This window comes from Giraffa tippelskirchi, chromosome 4 (assembly GCF_054371585.1).
Source record: "Giraffa tippelskirchi isolate mGirTip1 chromosome 4, T2T-mGirTip1v1.2.pri, whole genome shotgun sequence".
NCBI lineage: Eukaryota > Metazoa > Chordata > Mammalia > Artiodactyla > Giraffidae > Giraffa > Giraffa tippelskirchi.
Genome location: NC_137278.1, coordinates 4,644,096 through 4,672,063, shown reverse-complemented (window position 1 = coordinate 4,672,063; position 27,968 = coordinate 4,644,096). Strand labels below are relative to the sequence as shown.

Below are 27,968 nucleotides of genomic sequence, written 5' to 3'. Positions count from 1 at the left end.
TGTGACTCCCTTTATTGCTGTGTTTGCTTCATTGGTCTGGAACTGAACCCATGGTATCTCTGAGACCCACCTGTGCTTATACTTGAAAATTCTTCCCTGTGTACCTGAAATTCAAATTTAACCAGGGATTCTATATTTTTATTTGCTAAATCTGGCAACCATAGTGACAGGAGGCCCTTCAGGGAAGTGGCTCTAACAGGACACTGGGCGTGTCCCCCTGGTGGGGGCCCCCAGGGACCTGGAGAACAAGTCAACTGATGGGGGGCATTTCTGCTGGCTGCCAAGAGGGTCTGTAGGGTAGAGTGTTGACAAGACAGCTTGGATGCAGGGAACTGTCCCATGGGGCTGGGCACCTGTCAGATAAGGACAGTCTCTGTTCCTAGGAATCCACAGGTTCCCACCAATGTCACTTGTGGGCCATTACAAGGGCAACGCAGCTGGAGTATATGGAAGGCTGACTACTTGCCCGACCCTGTGCTGACCACTGCCCCCATGCCAGCCCATCCTCATCCTCTCAGTTGCCCAGCCCCATGGGAGCCATCAAGTCCCCAGTTTTACCAGGAGACTAAGACCCCGAGGCTGGCCACCCGCCCCCCACTGCTCCGGCCGACACCGCCTGGCCTTCTGTGCTGGGAGTTGTGCAAAAAGCTTCTGTGCAGTATCTCCTCCCTCCCATCCTTTCTTCCTTCCTTCATTCAGCCGCTCTTGATTAGAGGCCACTGTGTGCCGAATAACAAGACAGTATGTTAGGCACCCATGAGCAACTGAATATCAGAAAAGTTGAAAAGCTAAGATGTAACTCAGCCCTTCCATTTGCAATTGGAAGGTCTGAGGCCGGGAGAAGTGACTTGCTCAAGGTCACCTGGGCAAAACCTGAGCAGGGAATCGGCTTGGCGCTCTGGCCGCTGACTCAGCATCTCTGCCCCCTCCGCCACCCCCTTTCTCGCTGAGCCATTACCGCTGCCATCCACAGGGTCAAAGCCCTGGCATTCAGTGATGGGGCAGGAAGCAGATCCTGATGGGCTTGGGCAAGGAGGGTGGGGGGTGGAGAGCAGGACTGCTGGCCAGTGGCAGGTCCCGTGGGCTGGCCGGCCTTGCACTGTCCCTTTTGTTCATTATTAAATAATGCTTCCTGATGGATGAGCAGAAAAGGGCTGTGTAGCAGGGTCAGGTGGCTCAGGTGATGGTTTTCTGGTGAGATTGATGGTTCTCAAAGGTCAAATTCAGAAAGCAATTCCTTGGGAAAATTGATCCCATGGATGCAGGAGAAATGTCTGGGCCAGAGGTGCAGCCAGGAGTCTGGACCACCTGCCTCCCTCTAGATGCAGAAAGCGGCTGGTGTTCAGACAGAAGGCAGGAAAGAGAGTCTCTCTCCTGTGTTTCCTTGGCCAAGGCTGGGCCTCGGAATTGATGATGGGCTTGGGAGGATCAGCCCAGCGGCCCTCTCTCTGGCCTTCATCATCCAGGTGCAATCAAGGTAAAGGGAGTACCGGGAGACACAGGGAGTAGAGTGGTGATGAAACCCGAGTATTGCACCCATCAGTTCTGGGTTCAAATCCAGCCTCTTCCACCCATAGGCCTGGGCTGACTCGTGGCACTTGCTGCTGCTTCTTCTAAGTCGCTCCAGTCATGTCCGACTCTGTGCGACCCCATAGATGGCAGCCCATCAGGGTCCCCCGTCCCTGGGATCCTCCAGGCAAGAACACTGGAGTGGGTTCCCATTTCGTTCTCCAATGCATGAAAGTAAAAAGTGAAAGTGAAGTCACTCAGTCATGTCCGACTCTTCGTGACCCCATGGACTGCAGCCCACCAGGCTCCTCCGTCCATGGGATTTTCCAGGCGAGAGTACTGGAGTGGGTGCCATCGCCTTCTCCATCGTGGCACTTGACCTACCACAGTCTTACTTCCTCACCTGTAGAATGGGAAGAATGATGCCTTCCGGTTTTCACAGGGATTCAGTTAATAGTGCAAGATTTTTCTCCCATTTGGTGTGTTTTTTCATTTTTTTCACTTTCCTAATGGCTTCTCCCTGAAACACAAAAGTATGTAATTTTGATGAAGTCTAGTGTCTCTATTTTTTCTTCTGTGGCTTGTACTTTCGGAGTCACGTGCAAGAAACCATTGCTTAATCCAACGTCGCAAAGGTTTAGCCCTGTTTCTCTTTCAGAGTTGTCTAATTTTAGCTCTTACATATAGGTCTTTGATCAATTTTGTCTTGTTAATGGCGTGAGATTGAGTTCTAATATCAGTCTTTTGCATAAGGATATCTCACATGATTTGTTTACTTACTAATTTTTTTAAATGAATATGCTTTTAAACTTTGGCCTCGCTTAGGCAATAGTATTTCTGAGATTGTCAGGTTTGGTGAATTTGTCCCTTAAAAAATTACCGTGTAATCAAAGTGAAAGTCGCTCAGTTGTGTCTGACTCTTTGTGACCCCATGGGTTATACAGTCCATGGAATTCTCCAGGCCAGAATACTGGAGTGGGTAGCCTTTCCCTTCTCCAGGGGATCTTCCCAACCCAGGGATCGAACCCAGGTCTCCCTCATTGCAGGCAGATTCTTTACCAGCTGAGCTATCAGGGAAGCCGTGTAATCAAAGCTAAACAAAAACTATTAAACTGTTCTTCAGTTCATACTCACATCTCTCCCAACCATCTCGTGTGGTCCACTCTGGGGGATGACACTGATCACGATGAACACTGGGACAAGGGAGCCTGTAGCAGGGGCTGATCGAGGTGGGATCATGAAAGGTCTGCCTGCAGGAGTGGCATTTGGCCTTGAACTTGACACTCTCACTAAGTGTTAGCATTAGGAGAAAGGAGCGGAGCCTGGCAGTGCATCCAGCAGAGGGAACAGCATGTGCAGAGGTCCAGAGGAAAGCAGGATCAGAACCGTGGTGGACAGAGACAGCGAGAGACAGAGACATGGAGAAACATAGAGGGACACAGAGAGAGAGCCAGAAAGGTGACACCCCACACACATGTACACACACACAGAGGCAGCATCACCCCAAGCTCTCTGCACAAGTCAGGAAGTCTGAGAAGCAGCTCCATTGACTGGGTTCTGTTTCTGAGCCAGTCCTGGTGACCCTTCTCCCATGCCATGTGGGCTCCTCCTGGCAGCCCTGCCCAGCATGGAACTTCTCTCCATACTCATTCCAGGGCTCAACCAAGGCAGGCAGAGAAGCCAAGACACCCTCTGGGAGATGAAGATGGTGGGAGGGGATGGCCAGCGTCGGGTGGGGCAGAGCCGGGGTCAGGGAGAATTGTCTGGATTTGGATCCGGAGTGGCCTTTAAACTGCATGACCTTGGACAGGCTTCTCCCCACTTGTACCCCTCACCCCTGCCAGGCCTGTCCAGCTCTCACATTCTGTGACTCCCATCTATTGTAATTACAATACACTTCTCAGATTCAGCTGCCCTTTAACAAATTTTTAACAAGCCAAGTTCAGTTTTATCACCCAAAGTTAAGATGGCAATCTTTTCTTTCTGTAGCTGATGTCTAAAATATCTGATCTTCGGGCCAGAGGCATGATGTACATTCCTGCTTCCACACAGCTGGGGTGTTCCTGTCCAGCTAGCTCCATGGGATGTTAAATAGGAATTCAGATGAAAAAAATTAAAACCTTCCGAGGTCGAATATGTTTTGCCAGCAAACTTCAGTTAGACAAAGTCAGCAGGTTTCTTTCCTGCAGGACTTGTCAGAGCCTTTGATGTGCTAATGTACACTAGGACTCTGGGTAAAAAAGTAAAAGTGAAAGTGTTAGTCACTCAGTTGTTTCCAAATCTTTGCAACCCCATAGACTGTAGCCCTCCAGGCTCCTCTGTCCATGGGATTTCCCAGGCAAGAATACTGGAATGGGTAGCCATTTCCTCCAACAGGAGAACTTCCCAACCCAGGGATCAAACCCAGGTCTCTTATATTGCAAGCAGAACAGATTCTTTACTGTCTGAGCCACCAGGGAAGCCCTGGGTGGAGGGGGCAATTAGGGAGCAGGGTAGGACAGCATTAGGAGAGCATCATATGTATTGACCAATAAGATTCAAACACAGAATTTTTCTTTGCCATGGACCATCTTTGGGTCTACTGTCTCCAGGAAAAAGGGTCCCCAGTGCCAACTTGGGCCTGCCCAACCCTCTCTGTGCCTTTCCCAGAACCTAGCATATAGTAGGCCCACAGTACATGTGTGGTAGTAGTTTGGAGCTCCAGAGAAACAGGGAACAGACTTTCTCAAGCTCCGTTTATTTCAGCTTTGTGCTGCAGTAAAAGCTGACAGGGCCAGGGTGCAGGGAAGATGGAGTTAAAACAGCATAGACTTTAGCACCAGCTGATGCATCAGAATTCTAGTCCAGAGAATTCAGCGGACATCTGTGGACCCGGGAATTGAGAGTAATGAGCGTCACATGTAACATGAAGTGATGGCTTCCCAAACAGGACCCTGATAGACCTGCTTCTCCTCCTGGAAGGAAATACCTGTGTGAGCTCAGGAACCAGCCTGGCCTGATGTCAGGTTTTCGAATCTCGTCTGTTTTCTGCTTAACCAGAGTAACACCTGCTCACTGTAGAGGAAGTAGGAAACATGCAAAGTGACAAAGAAGGAAATAGAAATCATTTACAATCCCATCCCCTCCCTCCCTAGACAACCACAGGAGTACCAGGATGTATTGTCTGCTGGTGTTTCAGGTGTGAACTTACACACAATCAGAAGCTGATTATAGTCTGATGCGTGTGTGCATGCTAAGTCGTTTCAGTCATATGCAATTCTTTGTGACCCTATGGGCCATAGCCCACCAGGCTCCTCTGTCCATGGGGTTCTCCAGGCAAGAATACTGGAGTGGGTTGCTGTGCCCTTCTCCAGGGGATCTTCCCAACCCAGGGACCATACCCAAATCTCTTAGTCTCCTGCATTGGCAGGTGGATTCTTTACCACTAGTGCTACCTGGGAAGCCCATAGTCTGATAATAATCTGCTTGGGCCTCCATAATGGAGTCCCACAGAGTGTGGGGTTTTAACTACAAACATTTATTTATTCTCTCACAACTTTGGAGGTTAGAAGTCCAATATCAAGATGCCGGCAGGGTCAGTTTCTGGTGAGACTCCTCTTTCTGGCTTGTGGATGGTCGACTTATCACTGTGTCCTCACATGATAGAGAGAGCTCCAGGGTCTATTGCTCCTCTTATAAGGGCACTAACCCTATGCGATTAGGGCCCCACCCTTCTGACCTCATTTAACTTTAATTTCCCCTCTAAGGACTCTGTCGGACATGACTCGCTCTGTCATGTCTGACTCTTTGCGACCCCATGGATTGTAGCCTACCAGGCTCCTCCATCCATCGGATTTCCCAGGCAAGAATACTGGAGTGGGTTGCCATTTCCTTCTCCAGGAGATCTTCCCAACCCAGGGATTGAACCCGGGTCTCCTGCACTGTAGGCAGATGCTTTACTGTCTGAGCCACCAGGGAAGTCCAAGGACTCTGTCTCCAAATACAGTTGCATTGAGTGTTAGGGTTTCAACATATGAATTTGAGAGTGACACAATTCAGTCCATAGCACTATAATACATACAATTAGGTGTCCTACTTTTTTACAATCCATATTCTAACCCATATTCACCTCTTGGACTCCAGAGCTGGAAATCTCTGAGTTCCAGTCCCAGTCAGTTTTGGGCAGCCCTGTGACTCTGGGCAAGATACTTAATCTCTCTGAGCCTCCGTTTCCTCGTCTTTAAAATGAAGGTGACAGTAATACCAGCTCTGGTAGCCATTCAAAGATCAAATAAAATACCTATTGGCACACAGCAAACACTCACTAATTTTGGTCTTTTCATTTGTATTAGGAACATTCCCCAGGGCTTGAAATAGCCTCTGACAACAAAATGTTTAGTCGCTGAGTCATGTCTGACTCTTTTGTGACCTCATGAACTATAGAGCCCACCAGGCTCTTCTGTCCATGGGATTTCCCAGGCAAGAATACTGGAGTGGGTTGCCATTTTCTTCTCCAGGGGATCTTCTTGACCCAGGGATCGAACCCAGGTCTCCACATTGCAGGTGGATTCTTTCCCGCTGAGCCACCAGGAAAGAAATATTTAATGGCTTTATGATACCCCATAGCATGGCTGTATCTAATTTCCATAACCATTCTGCAAGATGATCTGATGGCAGAGAGAAGTTATAAGAAGGAAGGTGGGGACTTCCCTGGTGGTCCAGTGGTTAAGACTCTGAGCTTCCACTGGCAGTGGGGTGTATGAGTTCAATCCCTGGTCCAGGAGCTAAGATTCGTCATGCCGTGCAGCCCCCAAAAGAAAAAGTTCCTGAACTGAATTAAAATGAAAATGCAACATATCAACAGAAAATTATTAAAATTAAAAAATATATATATTATGAAAGGCAGCCCTGACACTTTTGAAGCCAGCAGGCAGCAGGCTAACTCAGAGCTGCAGGGCTGCTAGAAGCCTGGCAAGCAGCTGCCCCGGTTTGGGATCCTTGCCCTGGAAGGGCAGCCTCACAGCGGTGCTCCAGTCAGATGGAGACAAGCAGGGCAGGAGTGGGTGGGGCCAGTGAGAGCCAGGATGAAGGGTCTGGCAGGACAGATTTGTGAGGCGGGAAGACGCAGGAAGTTAAATATTCATCTGGTGGATTAGCAGAGGCTAAGGGGGGATGCTCCGTCCAGGAGGAGCATCACTGAGTGGAAGGTGAGGTATGAAGAGACGGAGGAATTGTGAGCTGAGGGAGAAATGCTGGGTAAGCTTTCAGGAAACAGTCTTGGAGACGCTGCGAGCCAGCGATGGGGAATGTTGCCCACGCTGGGCATCACTGGTGGGACGCAGGTGCCTCCACCCTAGTCCAGGCCACTGTCCTCTGCTGCCAGCCGGGCACGGCTTCCTCCACCGTGCCCCGACTCTGGTCTCCCAGACAAAGCATCCTCCATGGAGCAGCCACAATGACATATAAAATACGAGCCAGGGCAGGACACCGCTGACCTTCCCAGGGCTTCCAGAACAGAGTCCAGCCTCCGTGTCAGGGCTGGCCTCCTCCTCCCCTCTTTCATCTCACCTCATCTCAGACCTCAGCGGATGAGCTCTTCTTGGCCCAGGGATGTCTTCCCTCATGTTCTTGTCTCCTCCAGAAGGTTCTCCCCTCCTTGCCTGAGTAACTCTTGATGCCCTTGCAGGTCTCAGATTTAAACTGTTCTTTCTGGAAGCCTCGCCTGCTCCCCTCGCAGACTGAGACCCCACGATCCCCTCTCCTTTGTAGAACCCGTGGGCACCGATGACAGCTGACATTGATGTTATAATTAAAAAGGTTGGCGTGATTATTATTTTAAGATTAAGTCTTCGTGGAATTTTAGATTTTAGGTTTACAGAAAATTGAGTGGATTGCACAGAGGGCTCCTAATACCTAGGTTATTAACATCTTGCTTTCCTGTGATACCTTTGTTACAGTTGATGAACCGATACTGATACGTCATTGGCAACTCAAGTCCACAGTTGACATTAGGACTCGATCTCGATGCCGTCTGGGTTCCTTGGGTTTTGACAAATGCATAACGTCCTGGGTCCACCATGACAGTGTCATACCGATCACTCCACTGCCCTTAAAATCCCTTGGGCTCCACCTATTAATCAGTCCCCTGTCCCTCCCCTACCACTGATTTTATTTTCCTTGTCTCCCTGCTGGATGCTATGCTCCATCAGAACAAGGACCCCATCTGCTTTATCAACCATTGTACTTACCATTCCCAGCTCAGAGTCTGGCACATAACAGGTGCCCTATAAATATTTTTCTTTGCTTATTTTAATAAAAAGAAAATTCTACCAAACACGTTATTCTGTTTTTTACAAATATTGACAATATATCTTGGAAATCTTCCCATATCAGAATGTAGAGCACTCTCTCTCTCTCTCTAACTTTTATTACAGAGGTTTTCCAACATGCACACAAAAATAGAACCTACTGTAATGAACTGCCACATACCTGTCACCTAACTTCAGCAATTAACTCATAGCCTTTCTCGTATTGTCTGCATCTCTCCCCGTGTTCACACTTTCTGTGTTATTCTGAAGCAGATCCCAGACATCAGATCATTCCATCTGTAAATATTTGTGTGTCTCTAGAGATAAGAACTTTTAAAAACATAATCACAGTACCATCACTGCACTTAATAAACATTAATTTAATATTGGGCTTCCCTGGTGGCTCAGACGGTAAAGAATCCACCTGCAATGCAGGAGACCCAGGTTTGATCCCTGGGTCAAGAAGATCCCCTGAAGAGGGGAATGGCTACCCACTCTGGTATTGTTGCCTGAAGAATTCCATGGACAGAGGAACCTGGTGGGCTACAGTCGATGGTGTCGCAGAGTCAGACACGACTGAGCAACTAACACACACACAATTTAAAATCACCAAATGTAGTCAGTGTTCAAACTGTCTCACAAATATGCTTTGTTTGCCTGCATTTAGGGGTTGTTTGAACCAAGGCCCAGATGAGGTCCAGTCCTGCCCTTGGTTGCTTTGCCCTTGAGCAAATCTGGGTTCCTCCTCCCTCTCTATCAGGTTTTGCCCCCCTTGCAATTCATTGGTCCTGGAAGCTGTGTCATCACTTCTGGATTTTGCTGACTGCATTCCTCCCTGGTGTTGTTTAGGATGTTTCTCTGTCCTCTGTATTCCCTATGATTTCATAGCTGATCCAGAGTCTGCTCCAGAGCATTGATCAGATTCAAGTTCAGTTTGTCTTGACGAGACTGCTTCGGGGTGTGCGATATCCTTCCACTAGGAAGTTTTTCTCTGGACGTCTCTGTTGATGCTCTTTGCCCACAGCCATCCATTCAGTAGGGGATGCTGCATGGTGACTTTCTAATTCTATCTTTCCTTCTTCAATTAGCAGCTGGACTGCTTCTATAAAAAGAAACATCCCCTCATCAACTGTTGGTTACCTGGAGGTATGCTTTATATAGGATACACAAGACAAATGCTTGATTCTTTCCGTTTATTTACTGGTTTCAGAATGATGACTTGCCTATAAATATTTGAATGAACGAATGAATAATACATGTGTGGATGAATTGACAGGGGTTTGGGAATCGGGGCTTCTTTCTGCCCTCAAGGGCACGGGTGTGGGCCACAGCCAAGAGCAGGGGTGCCACCTGAGGCCAGGGCCAGGTCCACGCAACCAGGGGCAGGTAATTCTTGCTACCTGCCAACCACCATGGTTGAGAGCCACAGAGATCCAAAGCTGTGTTACTAAAAATACAGCATCTGGGACAAACCCGTGAGAGGCAGGAGCCAGGGGCGCCTCGTTCTGGAAGGACTCAGCGTGGTGCATTGGGGGTACTTGTCCCAAAGGAGAGTCTTGGCAGGTTGGACAAGTGACCTCAAGGGTCCCTCCGGGCCGCCGCCGCCCCCTCCCAGCCCTCCCAGGAGCAGCACCAGCCTGCGCGCTCACCGATGCTGTGTCCCTCCCTGTCCCCGCAGGTGCAAATGCAACCTGCACGCCAGCCTCTGCTCCGTGCGCGAGGGCAGCCTGCAGTGCGAGTGTGAGCACAACACCACGGGCCCCGACTGCGGCAAGTGCAAGAGGAGCTTCCGCACGCGGTCCTGGCGCGCCGGCTCCTACCTGCCGCTGCCCCACGGCTCTCCCAACGCGTGTGCGTATGCAGACGGGCCGCTGCCCTCGGGCACCCCGCACCCCTCCCCGCCTCAGACCAGCAAGTCCATGGGCTCCCCCAACCTTCAGCCTCAGGAGCTGTGGCTCTCCTCACGAACACGCATGCACACACACTGGCACAAAGGTGTGCACAGACACACGTGCAAACATGCACACATTCGCACAAAGGTGTGCACACAAACATGCACGCGTGCACAGACCCACATGTGAACACACGCACACATTTGCGCAAAGATTTGCACACACCGACATGCACATGTGCATGCACAGACACATATGCGAACAACATGCACACATTTGCACAAAGGTGTGCGCATAAACATGCATGCACAGACACACGTGTGAACACACACACTCACACAAAGATTTGCACACACAGACCTGCACACGTGCATGCACAGACATGTGTGAACACATGCACACACTCCCAAAGATGTGCACACACAAACATGCACGCATGCATGCACAGACTCACATGCACACACACACAAAGGTGTGCACATAAATATGCATGCACACACAGACACACATGCACACACACTCAAAGATGTGCACACACATGCATGCACACACATGAACACACACACAAACATGCACACATGCATGCACAGATATATTTATGAGCGCATGCACAGATACACAAAGGTGTGCACACAAACATGCATGCATGCACACACTGACACACATGCACACACATGCACACGCTTTTTAACCAAACTCCTAAGTGCCAGGCTTTGTCATCAAGACCCTCTAGCATGCCTGCGTCCTGCTGGGAACCTGAGATGAGCTGACTCAGCATCCTTTTCACTGACCTTCCCCTTCGTGACCCCCAGGCAGAAGAGAAGACCCACAGGGTGTCAGGGAGGAGTGGGTGGGGACCCCTCCCTCCAGGCTGACCGTGAGGAGCAGCACCATCCCTCGTAAATGTCCCAGTGTTTACAGGACATTTACAGGCACTGCATGGCACCAAATGCTACGGGGTCCCCCGTTGACCCTCTGGGTGGCCCCTGGAAGTGGGTCTCCTGTTATCCCATTTTACAGAGGGATCCTCCGAGGCCCTGGCCAAGCCCTCTACATGATCCTCTCCTCTTTTGACTCGGTCTTCCAGTGCCAAAGTCCATCCTCGGGGTCCGCCCTCACACACCTGCATCGTGAACACACTTCGGGGGTCCCCGTCATCAGCCTCCAGCACAGTCCCTGGGTGTCTTCTTGAAATTAAGTCCCAGGGAGCCCCCAGCTGCTGTGGATAAGGGCCCAAGCTGGTCCAGGGTGGGCTTTCCCCAGCCAGCCCCCCGCCCCCAACCCAGTGACTTGCTGACAGTCGGCCAGTGCTTTGACGAGGAGGCTACACCAGGCACTTTATATACAGCTTCTCTGCCCTCTGATAACCCCTCAGATGGTGTTTTCATTATGATCCCACTCTCCAGATGAGCAAACTGAGGCCCAGCGACCCTCAGGGCCCTCCTTGTTTAGCAGCAAGTTAAGTGCCAGCACTGGAGCCAGTTCCCAAACCAGGCTGGGCTGCTGGGACCACTCGGCCCGCCCCTCCTGGGCACACTCCCTGGAGCCTATCCATCAGCGCCCCGCAACCGAGTGGTGAAAGGTTTATGTAACTTGAGGCTGATCAAAGCCAGAAGCCTCGCGATGAGGCTGTGACAGTGTGTCGGGTGTGTGCGGGCGCCACTCTTGAGGCCTTTGAAGGGTGACTTACTGGAGTCGCAGCCCCCGCATGGGCCTTCAAAGGCACAGACGGTGCTCTGGGTGACCACCCTGCCCCACCCGGCTGCCTCCTTGAAGAACGTCAACCCATCTTTGTTGCCAGAACCAGTTCTTGAGTTGCTGTCACCTCCCTCTGACTCACAGGCTCACCTCCCTTCAACTGTTCTGCTGCCTCCCCCCAAACCCCTTTCTGGGCCCCGTTCTCCTCCTAGAAGGATCCATGAGATCCCCCGGCACCCACAGACCAACACCCTTACCTGCAGGTCATCCTGTGGGGCCCCCAGGCGCATCCGCCCAGGCCTCCCTCACTGTCCCGCCCCCAGAGTCACCGGGAGAGGTCCACACCCCAGCAACCACCTCGGGGCTCCTCACGCCTGTCCTTTGTCAGGACCACCTGGAGGGGACACTGTGGCCACAGCTCCTTGCTCCTGAGACTGACGACTCCCACCCAGGTCAAACCCTGGCCATGGGCGCCCACAGCCCCAGGGCACAGACGCACACAGACAGAAAGGGCCAGGTCAGAGTCAGGCCTCTGCCACTCAAAACTGTGAGGCCTCGGACAAGCCGTCTCTCCCTCTGAGCCTTTGCTCATGTGTAGAACCAGGACCCTAGAAGCCTGTCCTAGGGCTGTTGTGAACTGTAGCCCGCCAGGCTCCTCTGTCCATGGAATTCTCCAGGCAAATGAATCCTGGAGGGGGTAGCCATTTCCTTCTCCAGGGGATCTTCCAGGCCCAGGGATCAAACTTAGGTCCTCCATTGCAGGATGGATTCTTTACAGGGAAACCCAAGTTGTAAAGTGAAAGTATTAGTCCCTCAGTTGTGTCTGACTTTTTGTACCCCACTAGGCTCCTCGGTCCATGGGATTTCCCCAAGCAAGAATTCTGGAGTGGGTTGCCATTCCCTTCTTCAGGGGATCTTCCAGGGATCGAACCTGGGTCTCCTGGATTGCAGGCAGATTCCTTACCATCTGAGCCACCAGGAAGCCCCGAGCACCGAATGGCCCCGGGTGGGGGTGGCGCTCATCATGGGCCCACGTGCAGAAAGCCCTCAGCACGTGACAGCCGCTGTGATCACCTTCCCGTCAACCCCGCAGGCATCCCTGTGTTTCCTAGATGGGAGCAGACACGGCGGCTTCTCCCTGTGGCAGCTTCCATCAGAGCCTCCAGTAAACTAGTCTGTCCCTGTGCCTGGGACCCGCATGTTCTCTGACATCCCACTGCCCCCCAGAGGATGACCTCCCGCTTCCTTGTCTTGCACTGGAGGACCTGAGAGTCTAAAGTCAAATGAGAAGGGTGCATGTGAGGCCCCCAGCAGAGGCTTTTCAGCAGGTCCCCTAATGGGGTAAGTCACAGCTCCAAGACTCAGTTTCCCCATCTGCACAGTGGGCTCAGAGCAGCCCTTCCCTCGCAGGCACCAGTGAGGCTATAGTGGAGAATCTGACCCAGTCCCTGCATGGTGAGGTGCCCTGGCCCCCCTGATTTCCTGTCCCCGACCCTGCCACCCCCTTCTTACTCTGCTGGACCCCCCTCTTTCCGCAGGTGCTGCCGCGGGCTCCTCCGTCGGCAGTAAGTACACACCGGGGCTACCTGTCTGGGGAAGGTGCCTGGGGCCCTCAGTGCACGAGCTTCTCTGCACATCCTGGAAAGAGCAGGAGAGGAAAGACAGGACTTTCCTGTCCTCCCCTCCCCGGGTCCACCCCCTCCTCCAATTCATTTGCTTCTTCCCCCTCCCTCCCTCCTTCCTGTCTCGCAAGCCCTTCCCTCCAGCTTCTTGACTGGTGCTGCTTTGGAAAGATCCCCTTGTCCCACCCATGCCGGGAACGCCCCACTTCTCCCACTCCTGCCAGCCAAGAATGGGGGTCACCTTCCTTGACCGGTGGCAGAAGCCACCCCAGTCTGATCACGGGGTTTGGCCTCCCTCTGAGCAGCCCACAGCTATCACCATGGAAGCTGCTCGCCTGTGGGGAGTCTGGGTGAGATGAACCAGGATCCCAGCTGTAGGGAGGCTGGGGGAAGTGACCCAGACCCCCATGTGTCCAGGTCAGCTCAGGCCCCGGAGCAGGCAGACTGTCTGAAGGAGGGTCGGGGCGTCCCAGGAATTCAACAGGGAAGGTGAGGGAGGGTGGGAGGGGGTGACCGACAGACTATCGTTAAGTCATCATCAAATGTGCACGGTGCAGGGCATCAGCTAAGCAGGATCCTCGTACTATCTCATTCCGTCCTTGCAGCCAGCACCCCCAGGCAGGTATCTGGCTCAGATTCAGCAGGAGAGAACTTGCCGGAGTCAAACAGCCAGCTAGCGGCAGACCCCAAATCTCAGGCTTACAGGGTCGCCACCCCGCCCCTGCCATGGCTCTTTGGGGCCAAACTCAACCCCTGTGGGACACCAGTAGGCAGAGAGGGGCCAGAGGAAGCTGGATTCAGAGGGGACCCTGGTCCCCTCGGTGGGATAGTAAGCTGTTCGTCTGCATTGGCCCCCCGCCACTGACCCCCACCCGCACTCTCTCTCGCTTTTCTCATCTCTCACCAGGCATCAGCAGGTCCCGGAAAGAGCCCGTCCCCAAAGCCCCTGTGGCCACTGCGGCCATTAAGGGGGACCCTGCCACTCCTACCCCCCCAACATCTACTGCCTGGGCCCCCGGGGCCTCCAGCACCCTACAGCCCACAGGTGGGTGCCCAGCTGCCCTGCCCTTCCCCACTTCTTGCCCCGAGTCCCTGCCCCTCTCTGCGATGTGGGGGTATCCGCTCTGGGGAGGGCAGGGGCTTGGCTTTTAGAGTAGGGGATGCTAGATCAGAGTCGCGAGAGCATGGTGCCTGGAGGCCTCCAGGCAGTCCGGACCTCCTGTCACTGGGGTCCAGCCAGGGCGCCCAGGGCTTGCGGCAAGCCCCTGGAGCCTCTTCGTCCTGTGCCCCCCTCCCCAGGCACTGCTCAGCGTCGCCCGCAGAGCCCAGGGAGCCAGCCCAGGCCCCACCCCCACAGCCATCCCAGCCCCCCCGGCGGCTGACCCCTAGCAGATGGACAGGGCAGGGTTAGCTGAGACTAACAGACTCCTCAGATCAGCAGGGCAGAGGGGATTGCCGCCTTGAGCTGCACAACCTCTGAGCTGGACTTTTAGACCGTGGACTGCTGGGCCTTTGGGGACGCAGAGTGCAGGGCAGGGCCAAGCGGGGGGTGTATGGGAGGCTTGGGGTGCTGGGGTGGCCCTCTGGTCTCCCTTGGGGAGTCCCGCCAGATCCTGCCTTCCGGGAGTGCCAAGACTTGAAAGGACTCGCCCTCCCCCAAGGGTGACAGGGAGATGTGGCCAAGGTCCCTGGTTCCACCCTTTGGGGCGGGGTGCCCCGGCTGTGTGCCCCCACCCTGTCCCACCCCCCCTGCAGTGAGCAGCTGGCAAGGTGGGGGTCTCCTTACTCCTCAGGCAGTGCCATGACCCTTCCTCTCTCTGATGTTCATGGATCCCTGTGAGGGTGGCATTCAGAGAGGGCAGGAACCCCTCTGTCAGCCGGGGAGGGGTCCCCGACTCTCTGGCCTCGGCTTATTGTGGGGGCTGGGGTTCAGCACTCTCTCAGCCGTGGAAAAGTGCCCGCGGCCAGCTCCTCCCCGGGACCAGAGGGTGACACGCCACATGTCTTTTCTTTCTGTCCCCCTCCCTTCTCCACGGGAGTCATTTGCCCAGGTGGGTGGGGCAGGGGAAGGGGCCCGCTGGGAGATCCGAGGATTTCAGGCTGGCCTCCTGGCCCAGGAATCGCTTTGGGTGGAGGATGTGGGTCACTGGGAGTCCAGGCTCCAGCCTCCTGAGACTTTGCACTTTTTTTTTGGCTGAGTCTGTGATGGGCAGACCGGACCAAAAATAGTCGTGGTGGGTGCCATGTCTGCTTGCACGCGGTGATCTGTCTGGGTGGGAGGCCAGACACACACACACACACACATACACACAGTGAGGAACTCGGACTCCATTTTTGGAGCTGCTTCTGATGCGGGACGCGGGGTGCCAACTCCAAAGCTAGGAATTAAGGAGAGCGTCAGAGTCAGGGCGGTGAGCCCGGGTGAGGGAAGGTATGAATCATGAAGGTCCCCAGGACTCTGATGGTGAGAAGGAGGCACCCCTCCCTCCAGGCTGGACTGTTGGACATCAAGAAAGGTAAGGGTCCTCTTTGCCTCTTGAGCCCAGGGCTGGGCTGGGAGCCCATACCCGAGTGGCCCATGTCTTAGGGGTCATCAGTCCTCCTTAGCACCTGAAGCCCATGCCTGGATCCCCGTGATGCCCCCCCACCCCCCGCCACTGATAACAACATTCACTGTGGCGGGTGGAGACGGGGTGCCTCCCAGGCCAGGAGCTTATAGTGGATTCCTGGTTCGCAGTCCCGAGAAATGGGGACTGAGATTTTCCTAGTCCTCCCAGGTGAGGATATTAAGGCTTAGGAAGCAGCAGCTGGGTTTTTACGGTATGTAAATGATCCCTCAATAAAGCTGTTTTAAAAAGAAAGATGTAGTTGCTCAAGGAAACAAGACAGGTCCTGACCTTGGGGCTCACTGACTCCTGACGCTTCCCGCCCACTCAGCTGCCCAAAGCCATGGCCCCGAGACCTTGGGGGGCTGTGAGGTGGTGCTGCCTTTAAGGCTAAGTTTGCACGGCTCCCCAGTTTTGAAGGAACAGACGGGCATCCATCTGGCCTTGGCAAGCAACACGAGTCACTCTGAGAAGGCTCTTCCGGCACACCTGAGTGCATCCCTGGAAAGTCCAGTCTTTCTCACCCGCAGGCCACCAGAAAGGTCCTGATTCTCTCCAGGTGCCTCCCAACAGGTGCTTCGGGCTCTTTGGCCCGAGTCCAGCTGGAACTGTGGACCGCTGGCCCACATGTCTCTCCCTGCTGTCCGAGTCAAACTGTCCTGAGGGCGGGGGCTGCCAGCAGAGAGGCTGTTCAAGACTACTAACGCTGTCCCCAGCGTGGCTGCGGGGGGTGGCGGGAGTGAGACTGCAAAGCACCATGCCTTCAGGGTGGGTTTATCGCATCCCTAATTAAGCCCTTGCCAATTTGAGTCCCGAGGCCTCTTCTCATTGAACATCCCATAAATGTCAATTTCACATCCAGAGGCTCCCGGCTTCCAGCTGGAACATCCCCCGCACTTTTTAGCTGGTAGATTTTCTTTCTCTTTCTCCACCAACTGGCATCATGCGTAATCCCTTTAAGAAGCAGAAAATATCCGATTTCTCCCCTTGTCCCTCTGGGTTTGTCCTTTGAAATTCGGTGCAGAGTGATTCTTCAATCTCTCGTCTTGCCAGCCCTGCCCGCATCGCCTACTGTGGGTCCAGTTAGTCCTGGAGATGGGCAGTGTGGCACCTGGGGGCTGACTCATATTGGGGTCCCTGGTGAAGATGGGCCCAAGCTAAGGCTCAGGGAGGACGCTCCAGTCACTGGATCGGGGTTGGACCAGAAGATTTCAAGGACCCTCTGGGCATGTTTCGTGTCTTGGCCAGAACACACACACTCCCTTTACAGCCATTGGCCAGAGACCTCAGTGCAGAGAGGTCTGGGCCCCAATACAGGACTACGTCTAACTCCAGCCTTCATTCAGAACGGAGGCCACACAGGGAGGGAGCTCCAAGAATGAGGGGTCCCTCCGAAGAAAGGGCTGTCCAAAGTATGCAGATTCTCAGGCAGGGGTCCCTGTTCCATCTGGCATCCCCGTGCCCTTGACAGGCTGCCTTAGCATAGATGCTGCCTCTCCTATAGATTGGAACCCAGTTCCCTTTGGCTGCTGTAGACAGAGCCGCTTCTTAGAGCGCTGCTTCTGTAAGGGGCCTGCAGGGGTGATGCCTCAGGAGGTCCCTGGGACAGCCCCAGCCCCTTGCGTGACTTGGTTTCTCCTCTTCTCTCCCCCAAGAGTGGAGCAGGCCATCCACTGCTGCCCCGCTCTGGGCGAGCGCCCCTTGGCCCCAGGTGTCCTCCAGTGCAGAAGGTATGGGGGCGGGGGTGCTCCTGAGACTCTGCAGTGGAGGGATCATAACCCTAACCCGGGTGGCAGGGGGCCCCTGAGGGCAGAGGGGAGGGGCCTTGGAGCTCTACTCCGCACCCCCAACCCCACCTACTTAGCCAGCGTGACCTCACCACACCCGACCCCTTTCAGTCCTGCACTCTAACCCTCACCCTAACCCCCAAGGGCTTCCAGGCCCAGTGGAGACCCTGTCCTGAGAACAGTAATGCCCTGGGGCTCCAGAGTCAGAGAGGGCTTCCTGCAGGGGCTTGGCTCCTGGGTCGGGAAGATCTGCTGGAGGAGGAAATGGCAACCCACTCCAGTATTCTTGCCTGGAGAACCCCATGGACAGAGGAGCCTGGTGGGGCTACAGTCCATGAAGTCACTTCTCGGGGAAGGGGGAAGGTAGCCTTCTGGGTGGCAGGACCAGCTGCGGCAAAAACTTGGCGGTGGGATGCCAGGGAGTGGTGGCTTGACCAAGCGAGACCCGGGGAGGGCTTGGGGGGGTCGCACTGAGACCAAGCCCAGAGCCTCATTCTCCCATTGCATTGGGAAGAAACTCAGTGTGGGCTCGAGGGCTCGTTTGCACTTATAGTGGACACACCCAGGAAGCACACGGGGTCTGCCTAGGTCTCCAAGATGGGACACTGTCCCTGGTCCCAGCTCACAGTTTCCTGGACGTTAGGACCTGATGCCAGGCTTGGGCGGCAACCCCACCCGGACCTCCAGTTCCCCTCCCTCCAGCTGTGAATAGTGAGCAAGGCTCTGAGCACCCCCAGCTGGTGAGTGGTTCTGGAGGCAGAATCACAACTGGGGAGGGTCTGTGGTTCCCAGCAACCTGGAGACCTCTGAGTCCTGGGGGCGTCCTCCCCAGGAGCCGGCGGGAGCAATCACATCCTGGCCCTGGACCCACTGGGGCACTGAAGCCTCCCAGGGAAAAGCCAAGGGACCATGGCATGCTCCCTCCCCCACAAATAAAGGGCTGGGGTTCTGGGCAGTCTGTGCTCCTGGCTAGATGGCTCCTGCCAGCGCAGAATTCGTGGATGGTAGAGGACTCACTCTGCCTGGAGCAGGGAGCTTGCTTCAGAAAGGAAGTGCTCAGTCACTCAGTCATGTCTGAGCGACTTCATGGACTGTAACCCGCCAGGCTCCTCTGTCCATGGGATTTTCCAGGCAAAAATACTGGAGTGGGTTGCCATTTCCTCCTCCAGGGGGTCTTCCTGACCCAGGAATCGAACCTGCATCTCTTGCTTCTCCTAGATTGGCAGGCGGGTTCTTCACCACTGAACCACTGGGAAAGGAAGAGAGATGCCCAAATCTTGCATGCCAGGTTCACACTCTGGACTTGACCCTCATAGAAGTCTGGAGAGGAGCAATAGTTCAGGGTGTCCAAAGTGGTGTTTTTCAACTGCTCAACAAACCATCCAGCTTCAGCAAAGTGTTTAGCATAGCTTGAGAGATGTCAGAGAATAATGTGGGAGGATTAATCCAGCTGAATCGATGGTAGATGGTCTCCGAAGGGGGACCAAGGGCACGCCGGGTTCTGCGTGCTGCTGCTGGCTGTGCTGTGTCATCTCATATCTGAGCAGGTGACAAAGCTGCTCCAGAGCTCACCCGGGGCACCTTGGGAGCCTCTACTGGGCTTTGTCTGGGCAAAGACAGCCCGCCCTGGGCAGCTGGACCACGGCTGATGAAAGAGCTTGTTTCTCATCTCTCCAAGCTGTGGGCACCTCCGCTGTTGCCCCCGCCCCTGCCAAGGCCTCCAAACTTTTCCAGCTCAGGCCCAAATCTTCTCAAGTGATGCCTGTTGAAGAATTCGAAGGTAAGAGGAAGGCCCTGGGGTGGATCAGCCCTCCTCCAGCATTTCTCCCCCACCTCCACTGGAAAAAAAAAAAGTGCCGGATGAGGACCAGCAATGCTCGGCTCAGAAAACCCTCCCAGAGTAGCTGGGTCAAGGTGAAATGGAGCCTGTCTCCCCTCCCGTCCTCCCTCCCCAAGGGAGCTGGGGGCAGGCATGAGTCAGAAGCACAGTGGGCAGGCACAGGGCAGGCAGAGCAGCTGCCAGAAATAGCCTGTCCTGGCTCCCCTGGGAGGTGTGGCCCAGGGGCTCATCTTGGTGGAAGCAAGATCGGGGACACAGGGTCACCGACAGTACTCCTTGGGACACCTGGGGGATGTCTCACCTTCTCACTGTCCCTGGAGGGACAAGGTGATGGGGACAGGAGGCCATGGGGCGGGAATGCCACCCATCTCCTCCTGGGCACAGCTCAGAGGCTCTTTTCTCCAAGGTCTCCCCTGTCCTTGACCCTGACACTTGGTCAGTCCTGCCCCTTCCCATCACAAAGGGAAGGGTGGGACAGCCCCCTTCTGTGGCAGGGAAGGTGACCCTCCTCACCAAACTCTGCCCCCTTGATGAGGTCATGGGAGCCACCTCCAATCCCTGGGGGCCTCGCCTCTGGGGGTCGCAGGTGCCTCCAGTGAGAGTCAGAAGCTGGGCCAGAGCTGGCCTTGCAGGTCAAGGCGAGAATCTCAGGGCACAAACCTTAAGGCAGCACTCGCTGTCAGAGTCGTGCAAGAGCAGGCGCTCTGCTGCCAAGCAAACCTGCCGAACAGCTCAGGCTAATAAGAAAGGGTTCTGCAGGTGGGTGTTTCCTTTGAACTGTCTTCCAAAGCAGCACAGGGAGGAAGTTCCCGGTCCTTTCCACCTCTGGCGTACATGCATGCGTCTACCCCTCGCTGAATCACTGGGATACCGTGGTGAATGCCATGTACCCAGGCACTGCCCTCCCTGAGCTCAACCTGGTGGCGTGACCCATCCTCCCTGCATGGATCATTTCTAATCGCCCCAGCATCCCTCCGGAGAGTGCTTCACCCCGGTACCCAGCCAGGGCTTTAGCACGCGCTCTCCCTGGTGCCCTGCCCTCGGGGCCAGGTGGGAATTTGTGGGCCGGGCTCACGCTGGTTCTCATTCTGGTTCAAAGCTAGCAGTACCATCTCTCCCCAAATGGTACAGGAGTGTTGGAGGCCCGGGGCACCTTCCTGTGCCCCTGCCTCAGTTTCCCTTAATGCACAGGGGAGGGGTCGCGGGAAGACAGCGTCTCTGTTTGCTCTCTGACCCTCGGTGTTTCTCACGCTCGGCCGGCCCAGACTGCGAGTGCTACGGCCACTCCAACCGCTGCAGCTACATCGACTTCTTGAACGTGGTGACCTGCGTCAGCTGCAAGCACAACACACGGGGCCAGCACTGCCAGCATTGCCGTCTGGGCTACTACCGAAATGGCTCCGCAGAGCTGGACGACGAGAATGTGTGCATCGGTGAGCCCTCAGCTGGCATGTGGCGGGGAGCGGGGCACAGGGCACCAGAGCAGCGTTAGATGGAGTCTGGAGACCCCTGCATTGGAACCCCCTGGGGAGGCTGGTGGTGGTCATTGTTGTTCAGTCGCTCAGTCGTGTCCGACTCTTTGTGACTGCATGGACTGCAACACGCCAGGCTTCTCTGTCCTTCACTAACCCCTGGAGTTTGCTCAAACTCACGTCCATTGAGTTGGCGATGCCATCCAATCATCTCATCCTCTGTCACCCCCTTCTCCTCCTGCCTTCAATCTTTCCAAGCGTCCGGGTCTTTTCCAATGAGTTGGCTTTTCACATCAGGTGGCCAAAGTATTGGAGCTTCAGCTTCAGCATCAGTCCCTCCAGTGAATATTCAGGGTTGATCCAGGAAAATTCCAATTCCAGGGCCCACTTCAGCTGGGTATCTCTAAAGACAGAAGTCTCCAGAATCTGCTCTATTGATAAGCTCCCCATATGGTTCTCCCCGCATGCACTGGAGTTTCAGAACCTTGCATTTGAGCCAAAGACAGGGTCTAGGGCTTGCCTGGCTGTGTGGTGGTGGTGGTTTAGTCGCTAAGTCGTGCTTGACTCTTGCAACCCCGTGGGACTGTAATCCACCAGGCTCCTCTGTCCACGGGATTTCCCAGGCAAGAATATTGGAGTGGGTTGCCATTTCCTCTTCCAGGGGGATCTTCCCAAGCCAGGCTGTGTGCCTTTCAGCAATTCTCTTCCCCTCTCTGGGCCTGTTTTCCTGCTTGTAAAGTGGGAGGTGGATCAGATCAAGGGTTTTTCAACCCTTCTTGGGGGACTGATGCTTTTCTTCAAATGAATTTTCTCTTGTGCTTTATAAGCCTTCCACCCCTCAGTGAGTAAATGGTCTGCTTTCTTTACCCTCTGCGCCAGGCCTGGCTTTTGGGGTAAAGAAGGAAATAAATCTACAAGGGGCCCTGGGCCCAGGCAGGGGCAGGCCAACCCCAAAGGAGGGCCCCATGACCTGCAACTGGCACACACTAGACTGGAACGCTGTCTCCTGTAGAGGCCAGTTCTCAGCCCTGGCATGCCCAGCGCCCTTGGGAACCCCACTGTCCATGCCCCACCCAGCAGACTGGCCCTGGCTGTGCAAAGCTGTAGCTGTCAGTCTGAATTATGGCAGCGGCCTTCAGATAATTTCATCAACTCTCAAGTGATCCCAAGGGAACCGTGCGGCCCGTGTCACACTGGCCAGCCGCGGGGGACAGGGAGGGGCCTCTGGATCCGATTAGAGGCGGTCCTACCCCCCCCCCCCGCCAGCACCTCCTTTTTCCTTGCCTGTCTGCCTCCACTCCCGGTCCAGCACTAGGCGACAAGGACACCCAGAGTGGAGGCATTTGCCTCCCCCACGGGGCAGAGGCCCCAGAAACCAACTGCGAAGGGGCAGGGTGAGGCTGGAGGCCCTGGAGGAGAGCTGTGGACGCCCGCTACACCTGCGCGTCCTCGCACACAACACAGCCGCAGGTCAGATGTCAGGGGGCCTCGATGAGGCCCCGCCCATCTGTCAGTCACCGCTCTTTGAAGCTGGGGTGGATGAGCGCCCGCCCCAGTTACAGAAGCGGGGAGACGGACCCATAGAGCGGGAGGGGCTGGCCCAGGCCACACAGCGCCAGGGCCAGAAAGAGGGGAAGGGGCTTCCTGGATGGGAGGAAATGCCGTCTTCCCTCGCGATCTGGACACCCCAGGCAGCCCTCACCCCACCGTCCAGCCGCGGATGCGGAGGTCCGACGGGGAGGGTGGAGGAGTCTGGCGGGGTTGGTCCGTGCGGACAGCGCCCACAAGTCACCCTGATCACTCGCCGTGCGACTGTCGGTCCAGAGTGTAACTGCAACCAGATCGGCTCCGTGCACGACCGGTGCAACGAGACCGGCTTCTGCGAGTGCCGCGAGGGTGCGGCGGGGCCCAAGTGCGACGACTGCCTCCCCACGCACTACTGGCGCCAGGGCTGCTACCGTGAGTGCGCGCCGGCCCGTGGGGGGACGCGGGGCTGTGGGGCCCGGGGCGGGGTCTGATGCTGCGGGGCGGGGCCAGTAGGTGGGCGGGACCTGGTGCTGCCGGGGCCTGTAGGTGGGCGTGGCCTGATGCTGCCAGGCAGGGCCAGTAGGTGGGCGGGGCCTGAGCTGCCGGGCGGGGCCAGTGGGTGGGCGGGGCCGGATGCTGCGGGGCGGGGCCTGATGCAGAGCAGGGTCAGTAGGTGGGCGGGGCCTGATGTTGTCAAAGGCGGGGTCTGGGTGGTGGGCGGGGCCTGATGCTACTGTTTGTGGAGTAGGTACCAGGAAGGGAGTTGGAAGCAAGAGAGGAGCTGGGAGTTGGTCGGAGTTGGCAGTTGGCGGGAGGGCTTTTGAGGAGGAAGGGAGGCTGTCCGAGGAAGTGATGGGCTGGCGGAGACCCGATGTTAGCCACGGGAGGAGGGTGGAAGGGCGCCCCAGATACTTGGACCGGCACCTGCTAAGCACTGGATGCGAGAGAGCAGGTGCGTGTGAAGAACCACTAAGGCCAGTGCCGGGAGGCAGGGGCAGGGCGGGAAGGAGAGGCAGGGGCCAGAGCTCGGCCCTTGAAACCATGACCTCAGGGACGGCTCGCACCAAGTCCGCCCTGAGCCTCCAACACCACCTGGTCCCAGCCGCTCCCCCAGGATTCGCACGTCCCAGTTGCAGAAGCTCCAGCGCTGGTGGTGGTAGTGGGTTCGGGGTGGACCAGACCGCCGCCCGCCTTAACCGCTCCTCCACCCCGCAGCCAACGTGTGCGACGACGACCAGCTGCTGTGCCAGAACGGGGGCACCTGTGTGCAGAACCAGCGCTGTGCCTGCCCGCGTGGCTACACCGGCGCGCGCTGCGAGCAGCCCCGCTGCGACCCCGCCGACGACGAGAGCGGCCTGGACTGCGACCGCGCGCTGGGGGCTGCCCCGCGCCCCGCCACCCTGCTCAGCTGCCTGCTGCTGCTGGGGCTGGCCGCCCGCCTGGACTGCTGAGCCCCGCGGAGGGCACCCCGGGCAGGGTGGGGGCCAGTCCGCGCGCCCTGCGCCCCTCGCCCAGAGAGCCGGGGGGCCCCGGGGGCCGGCGTCCGAGGCCTGGCGGTGAGAAGGGTGCGGCCTGAGCTGCTCCCAGGTGCTACTCAGCAGAGTCCTCCCGCCCCGTCCCCCCACCACCCCAGTGGCACCTGCCCCCGCCCCTGCACGGCAGTGGGGGATGCTGTGGGGTCCTGGCCCCAGCGGCCTGCGATTTTGGTCTTAGTTTTTCTTTTATATTACCCACCGCCCCTTTCTTTTTTTTTTTTTTTGCCGGGGGTGAGACAGAGGGTGGGGAGAAACATTGCTCACCCCACACCCTCAGATTCTGCCTCCTGCCACACACACGACTGTTGCAGACACCCCCAACGCCTGTCCCTGGCTCACCACCAGCCAGCGGACCCAAAGTCCAGTTGCCTACAACTCTAGTCGCTGACGATTCTCTTTTCTAGTCTTGGTTTTCCTTTGCAACCCACCAGACCCCAGGCCTTTCCAGAGGTCTGGTGACCAAGGAGCTCACTGTCTGGGGGAAGGGAGTTAGGACGGAGGGTTGGGAGGGCCGGACACTTCCTTTTGTAGAGAACTATTTTTGTTTGTATTAACTGCCCCTATGGAGGAGGGACCCAGGCGGGGACGTTGGTCACCATGGTGGGTGGTTGATGGTGTATAATCTGACAGTAAAGAATCTGCTCACTGCTGCCTCCAGGGCCTGTGTTCTTTCTGCTCTTTTTTTACCCAGCAAGTGTGGAGGTGAAAGGGGAACCCACAGAAAAGCCTTAAAGAAACGATTTCACTCTCAAGGCCCGTCCCTTCCCCAGGCCCCTGTGACGGGCAGGTGTGGCCAGCAGAGCTGTCTCACTACGTGGCCAGGCCTGGCTCTTCAGTGACCTCCAATGTTCCCCAAACTTGGGAGGTTGTCTCCCTCCTTTCCCTAAAAAGAAAAAAAAAAAATCCAAAATGTTTTTGCACTTTTCCTTAGCTGCCCTCAAATTCAAAAGCACATGGTAGACAAGGATTTGCTGAGAAGTCCCAGGGAAGTGACTGGCAGAGCACGGAACAGGGCTGGACTTCGATGATTCTATTTATAAACCGGTATCGAAGGGGGATTTCTATCAGGCCCGCTGGACCCTCAGCCTCAGGCCGTGTCTGCCGCTGGGACCGCAGCCTTCCGGCGCCCCCTGGTGGCCAGATTCCAAGGTGGGCACAGGCTGATGGAGGCGGCACCGCAAAGACCTACAACCCACCACCCTCCCCTTTCTTCTTCCTCTTTCCCTCCCGAGCATCAGTAAGGGGACGGCTAAGGGGACCAGGGACAGCCTGGGAACTGTGAAAGGAAGCTCGGAAGAAACGGGTCCGTCAGCTTAGCCCCGTGCTTCTGAGGTGCCCCTGGATCTCTCTCTGGTCCTTGGGAGCTGGACTTCCCTGCTGTCTCTCAAGAAGGTCTGGATTTCCCTGGCCACCTGCTTACTTCCCAGCCGCCTCGGAAGATTCCCAGCCCATGGATCAGGTTCTGGTTCCTTGCTGTTCCTTCAGCCTCCCCACCCTCACCCCCCAGCAACCTGCAGTTACCCTCTGGCTGCAGCCGATCTTTCCAGGCTGGGATGTTTAACATAAAACTGTGTTCATTCTTCCTGCAAGTCCCCAGAGCAAGGCTCAGACGGAGTCTAATGAAACTTGGCCTTGCAGATGACAAGAGATTACAACATGGCTACAAGCGATATAAAATGTGCTTAGGGCCTCTCAGGGCCAAACACCTGCCCCTTCTGGCCTTCCGGTCTGTCTCAGCTCCCAACCCCAAAGTGCCTTCTGTCAGGTCCCCCGCACCCCCTCTCCCTTACCATCCTCACCTCCTTTCTTAGTGACAAGCTCACTAGCTCAGTGGCTAAAAGAAAACATCCCTGGGGCACGTTGTGGTGAGCATGCTCATGTGACCCAGCTCTGGCCAATGGGCTGCAAGCAAGGGTGATGGGCGGGGCCTCCGGAAAGAGTCTTTGAAGCCTTTGTTTGCCTTCAGTCAGCACCAAGCCTCGGTTGGCCAAGTTTGGGGCCCCTGCTTTTCTCTCTGGCCCCCTCCCCCTGATGCTCAGTCAGCATGGTTTGGGGAGCCACCCCCTCAGGATAGTGGAGCCCAGAAGGTGGAAGTTGCTTTTCTGAGGACCTAGCCGAGCTGGGTGACGCCAGCCCTGGTTGCTCGCCTTTGCACTTAAATGTGTGCGAAAAAATAAACCTTGATGTGATCAAAAACACTGGTCTTCAGGTTTTCTGTCACAAGCGGACTAACTGGTTCCTAAGTTATTAGCCTTTCCCACTCAGCATCTGGGTCCCTGAGTCCACTGAGGCAGAGACACTAAAACGCTCCCAGCCACGGCCCCCATGCCATAACACTGCCCACGAGGAAGACAACAGGTCACCGCGGCTTTAGGCCCAGGAGTTCAGGGCCTCACTGTCTAAGACGCTCTTTCCAGGACAGGACCTGCCTCCACCTTCAGGTGAGCAGGGGGTGGGGGCGGCGCTTGTGGGGGACGCAGGAGAAGGAGGCGCAGGCTGAGCAAATCCGCCTCTAGGTAAACACCAGCTGCCGCCTGCAATTTGTCAGCAGTGGCCTGTCTTCCTCCTCCTCCTCGTGATGTTAACGTAGGAAGGAACCACAATCACTCACCCCTAAATACACACCAGAGCCTTGGGTCCCTTGACAGAAGCAGAGCTTGAGAAACGGGTTCAGTGCGTGGATTCATGGAGGGGCTGCTGTTCCGAAGAGGGATGAGAGGATTTGGATGTGGGCGAGGAGGCCCATTGAGGATGCCTGAGGGTACCCACCGAGGCTCTGAGCAGAAACCCCATCTTGAAGCAAGGGGTAGACTCATGTCATGGGCTTCATGCTGGATTTGGGGGCCCCCCAGCACAGAAGGTGGGCAGCTGTGAGTTGTATCAGGCATTGCGACATTGCAGGGCTGGTTCCCATAGACGGACTCTGGGCCGGGCACCAGCAGCTTCTACTGTACACACACACACACACACACACACACACACACACACACCCCTTGGTGTCACCCTGGGTGTGTCCCCAGGAAGGGTCCTGAGAGGTCGGGGAGGAGGTGGGCAGAGCCCGGCCTGCCCTGACCCCGGCCAGAGGCTGGAGGGAAAGTTGCCAGCGGCCATTTGGCAAACTCTGACATCTGCCAGGCAGCGGGGAGAGGGAGAAAACAAGGTGAGCAGAGCCCAGAGTCAAAGCCCGGCCTCTTCAGTGGTGCGTCCTGGTCCCAGACCTCACGTGTGGACATCTGGTTCTGAGAGGTTGAGAGAGGCTCCGCTTTCACAACATGGATGGTGACAGCCACTGTCCGCGGGCCCTGCCTGGGCGTCCTCAGGCTTTACCATCACAAACTTCACGCGCAGCTGTGCTGTGCAGGTAGGATGTTTAACAGCATCCTTGGCCTTGAGTCTCCAGGTGACAGTCGCTTTTCCTCCCAAGTTGCGACAACCAAAAGTGCCTCCGGGCATCGCAAATTGGGGGTGAAATTGTCACTGATGGAGAATGTTCTAGGTGGAAGGACTGGTCTACCCAGTCAACAGAGAGGGAAGTCGAGGCTCCAATTTGGGAGGTAACCTGCCTGAAGTCACGCTTACTAAGAAGCAGGGGCAGGAGGTGATTCAGGACAGCAAGAGCGTGAACCTGGGTGTGCAGCCCAAGGCGGGGGGAGGCGGGCAGGGGGCGTCCAGTCCACAGGGCCTGCAGCTCTGGCCCAACCCCCTCCTCCGCCCCTGCAGCGGCTCCAGGGCAGAGCGAGGCGCCCTGGGGAGCCAGGTGTCATCCAAACGGCCTTGCTGTCAGGGAAAGTGCCTTGCCCACTTCCCCCACACGCCCCCTCTAAATAAGCAGGCCTGCTGCATCGGCACTTTTACAGTTAGGAGGCGTTTATGGGCACCTGGGGAGCAGCTATGGGCATCTCCCCGCAGGCCTGGGCAGGCAGGGCTGAGAGGGGGCTCCCTCCATGCCCGCACCCCTGACCCAGCATGGCACCTCCAGCTAGGCCAGTCTCCCCCAGTCCCTAAGGGACCCCTGCACATCTCAGGCCAGATGAGCAAAGGGTAAAAGCCCAGGGAGAAGCTTGACTTGTTTTTGTTTTTTTTATAAAACACAAATCACAACTTCAGGGAAGTTGGAAAAAACAGAAATGCTAGATAATAAGAATTTTTAAATTAAAATCACCTACAATCTTCCATCCAAAGCTAATAATTGT

At 55.9% G+C, this 27,968-nt stretch overlaps 1 protein-coding gene across 9 annotated transcripts in view; it reads left to right on the top strand.

Moving 5' to 3' along the window:
• Nucleotides 1-24,429, top strand: part of NTNG2 (netrin G2) — a 73,464-nt gene extending 49,035 nt beyond the window's left edge. For 2 of the 9 annotated variants that reach the window (XM_081590831.1, XM_081590830.1), the window contains exons 5-12: nt 9,475-9,647; nt 12,925-12,951; nt 13,916-14,053; nt 17,270-17,344; nt 19,080-19,181; nt 20,507-20,674; nt 22,538-22,672; nt 23,456-24,429. In XM_081590831.1, coding sequence (XP_081446957.1) covers nt 9,475-9,647; nt 12,925-12,951; nt 13,916-14,053; nt 17,270-17,344; nt 19,080-19,181; nt 20,507-20,674; nt 22,538-22,672; nt 23,456-23,691 — 1,054 coding nt within the window. In that variant the 3' untranslated portion in view covers nt 23,692-24,429. Of the gene's footprint in view, nt 1-9,474; nt 9,678-12,924; nt 12,952-13,915; nt 14,054-17,269; nt 17,345-19,079; nt 19,182-20,506; nt 21,555-22,537; nt 22,673-23,455 lie in introns of those variants that run through there. The other 7 variants (XM_081590832.1, XM_081590833.1, XM_081590829.1 and 4 more) reach the window with 7 other exon arrangements.
• The last annotated feature ends 3,539 nt before the right edge of the window (nt 24,430-27,968 follow it).